General features: G+C 41.6%; 1 protein-coding gene across 1 annotated transcript; it reads right to left on the reverse strand.

Moving 5' to 3' along the window:
• LOC129511920 (olfactory receptor 4C6-like) lies at window positions 1–927 on the reverse strand. The gene has a single exon (XM_055329101.1). It carries the CDS (start codon window positions 925–927, stop codon window positions 1–3), a length of 927 nt encoding a protein of 308 aa, XP_055185076.1.
• Window positions 928–2,796: the final 1,869 nt, after the last annotated feature.

A 2,796-nucleotide genomic window follows, 5' to 3' on the forward strand; every position in this document is an offset into this window, starting at 1 on the left:
TCACTTGCCAACAAAACTCCTTTGTTTCCCCAGTTTCCTCATGGCATTTTTCACCTCTGAATTCCTCAGGGTGTAGATCAAGGGATTTAACAAGGGTGTGATGATGGAATCAGACACAGCCATTGCCTTGTCAATGGGGTAGGTGGCCACAGGCCGCACGTACAGGAAAATGCATGGCACAAAGAACAAGACAACCACGGTGAGGTGGGAGCCACAGGTGGAGAGGGCTTTGCGCCGCCCTTCAGAGCTGCAAGACTTCAGAGAGCAGAGGATGACCACATAGGAGGCAATGAGAATAAGGAAGATGGTCATACACATCACCCCACTGTTGAGGATGACTAGGAGACCCAGGGTGTGGGTGTCCATGCAGGCCAGTTTCAACAAGGGAAACAAATCGCATATAAAATGATCAATGACATTGGGGCCACAGAAGGGTATTTGATACATGAAGAGAAGCTGTATTGCTGCATGGATAAATCCCCCCACCCAGGCCCCTCCCAGCAGCAGGCAGCACATCCGAGGGCTCATGATGGTGGAGTAGTGCAGGGGCTTACAGATGGCCACGTAGCGGTCATAGGCCATCACGATGAGAAGGATGATCCCCACACCACCAAAGAAATACTCTGCAAAGAGCTGCGCCATGCAACCTTCTAAGGAGATGACAGTGCTCTTGGAGAGGGAGTCCACAATCATCTTGGGGGCAATGACAGAAGAGTAGGTGACATCCAAAAGGGATACGAAAGTAAGGAAAAAATACATAGGTGATCTCAGACTCTGACTCGTGATCACAGTTACCACAATTAATAGGTTTCCCAAAACCGTGGACACATACATGATTAGAAACACAGCAGAGAGCATGTTCCGCAGCTCTGGGTTCTCGGTAATGCCCAAAAGAATGAATTCAGTCACATTTTTTGGATTCTCCATATATTAGGTGTTGATACGGGCTCCAGTGGAGATCTGAAAAACCTAAAAAAGCAACAAGTGATATTTAAGTAATGATTATTTGGCCTCATGTCTTCCAGGACCTCATAGACTGTGTTACTCATTTTTATTCATTTCTTCACCATTAAAGCATTTGGATCTTAATAATATATTAAATAAAGAGTTTAAAAGGTAGACACTTCATTAATGCTAGCTTCTCCCAGGACATTTCTCCTCTTTCTTTAATTGTTCTTCCAAGTGAAATATAGTTTTCTTTCCTTTATTCATATTATTAGCTAACTTTTTTTGAGCACCTACCCTACTCTGAGTACTGGAATAATCCTATGAGTGACTATTTTTTTATTTTATTTTTTTTACAGATGATGGAGCAGTACTTTGAGTTAAGGAAACTAACTAAACTAATGTTTATAGCAGCAATGTCCACAATATCCAAATTATGGAAAGACCCCAGATGAATGGATGAAGAAGATGTGGTATCTATATACAATGGAATACTACTCAGCAATAAAAAAATGAAATCTTTCCATTTTGTAATGATGTGGATTGAACTAGAGGATGTTATTCTAAGTGAAAGAAGTCAATCAGAGAAAGGCAATTATATGATCTCACTCATGTGGATTTTAAGAAACAAAACAGAAGATCAGAGGGGAAGAGAGGAAAAAATAAAATAAGATGAAATCAGAGAGGAAAACAAACCATAAGAGACTCTTAAGCATAGAAAAACTGAGGGTCACCGTAAGGGAGGGGGTGGGGGGATGGGGTAACTGAGTGATGGACATTAAGGAGGGCACATGATGTAATGAGCACTAGGTATTGTATAAGACTGATAAGTCACAGATCTCTACCTCTGAAACCAATAATACATTATATGTTAATTAATTGAATTTAGATATGATAAAGTTTAAAATATCAAGCATACCCCTCCCAAAAGAATATATATAACTAGTGTGCTGTGGACTGGCCTTTTGATCACACAGCTCAAACTGTGAACTTCTCTGTTCCACCAGTGCAGAAGAGATCTGATGATGTGATGTTTCAAGAGAGTTACTATTGCAACCCAGAGGAAATGCTACTGTGAAAACATGCTTTGTGTTAGTACTTGGAACTTTTAAGCAGAGGGTGACTGCCTTATCTTAGGAATTTTCTGGAGTGCAGCTTCAGTTGATAGTGGACTATACCACCTTGGGAAGGCTGAGAATTCATTCTTATGATTCAGCAGCCTCACTCCCATCCCACCCCATACATAAAATGCAGATCTTCTAGGGCAGACCATGCAAATGTCCTTTATTCCCACCATTTAACCTCAGCCTCTCCCTCATGACCCAAGAACCGAGATCTTGCTTGTAAGGACCATTGTGAATTACAAGGAACCCTGACTCCAGAGTCAGGAAATGAGATGCGGGCTTTATTCAGGCTGTGTCACTAATGTGGTGTGCTACTGGGGCATATAGCTGGCACCTCTTGGTCCCAGGGTCCTCATTTGCAGTACAAGGATGGCTCATTAGAGAAGTAGCAACGCAGTCCTCTTCAAACAAAGCATCCATTTCTCAATTGCATTGATTGTTTAGGCCTCTGGGTAGGGATTTTTAGAGGAGTGATTCATTTCATGTAAAAAAAGCTGAAACTCATTTTTCTAAGTAATATTTAATGCTCCATCTATCTTATGGCTTGGAGCTTGCGTGGCTCCCTATTGATATAATGCGGAATTGAATTTTTGACCTAACGTTCAATCCTGTCACCAGCAAGCCCCTTACTTATTTAACTTTATTTCTCTGTTTTTCTCACTTTATTCCACTGTCATCCCCTCTGCTTCCTGTCAGATCTCTAGCATTTCTTTCTGCAGCTGCCTTT

Source organism: Nyctereutes procyonoides, unplaced genomic scaffold (assembly GCF_905146905.1).
Source record: "Nyctereutes procyonoides isolate TBG_1078 unplaced genomic scaffold, NYPRO_anot_genome, whole genome shotgun sequence".
NCBI lineage: Eukaryota > Metazoa > Chordata > Mammalia > Carnivora > Canidae > Nyctereutes > Nyctereutes procyonoides.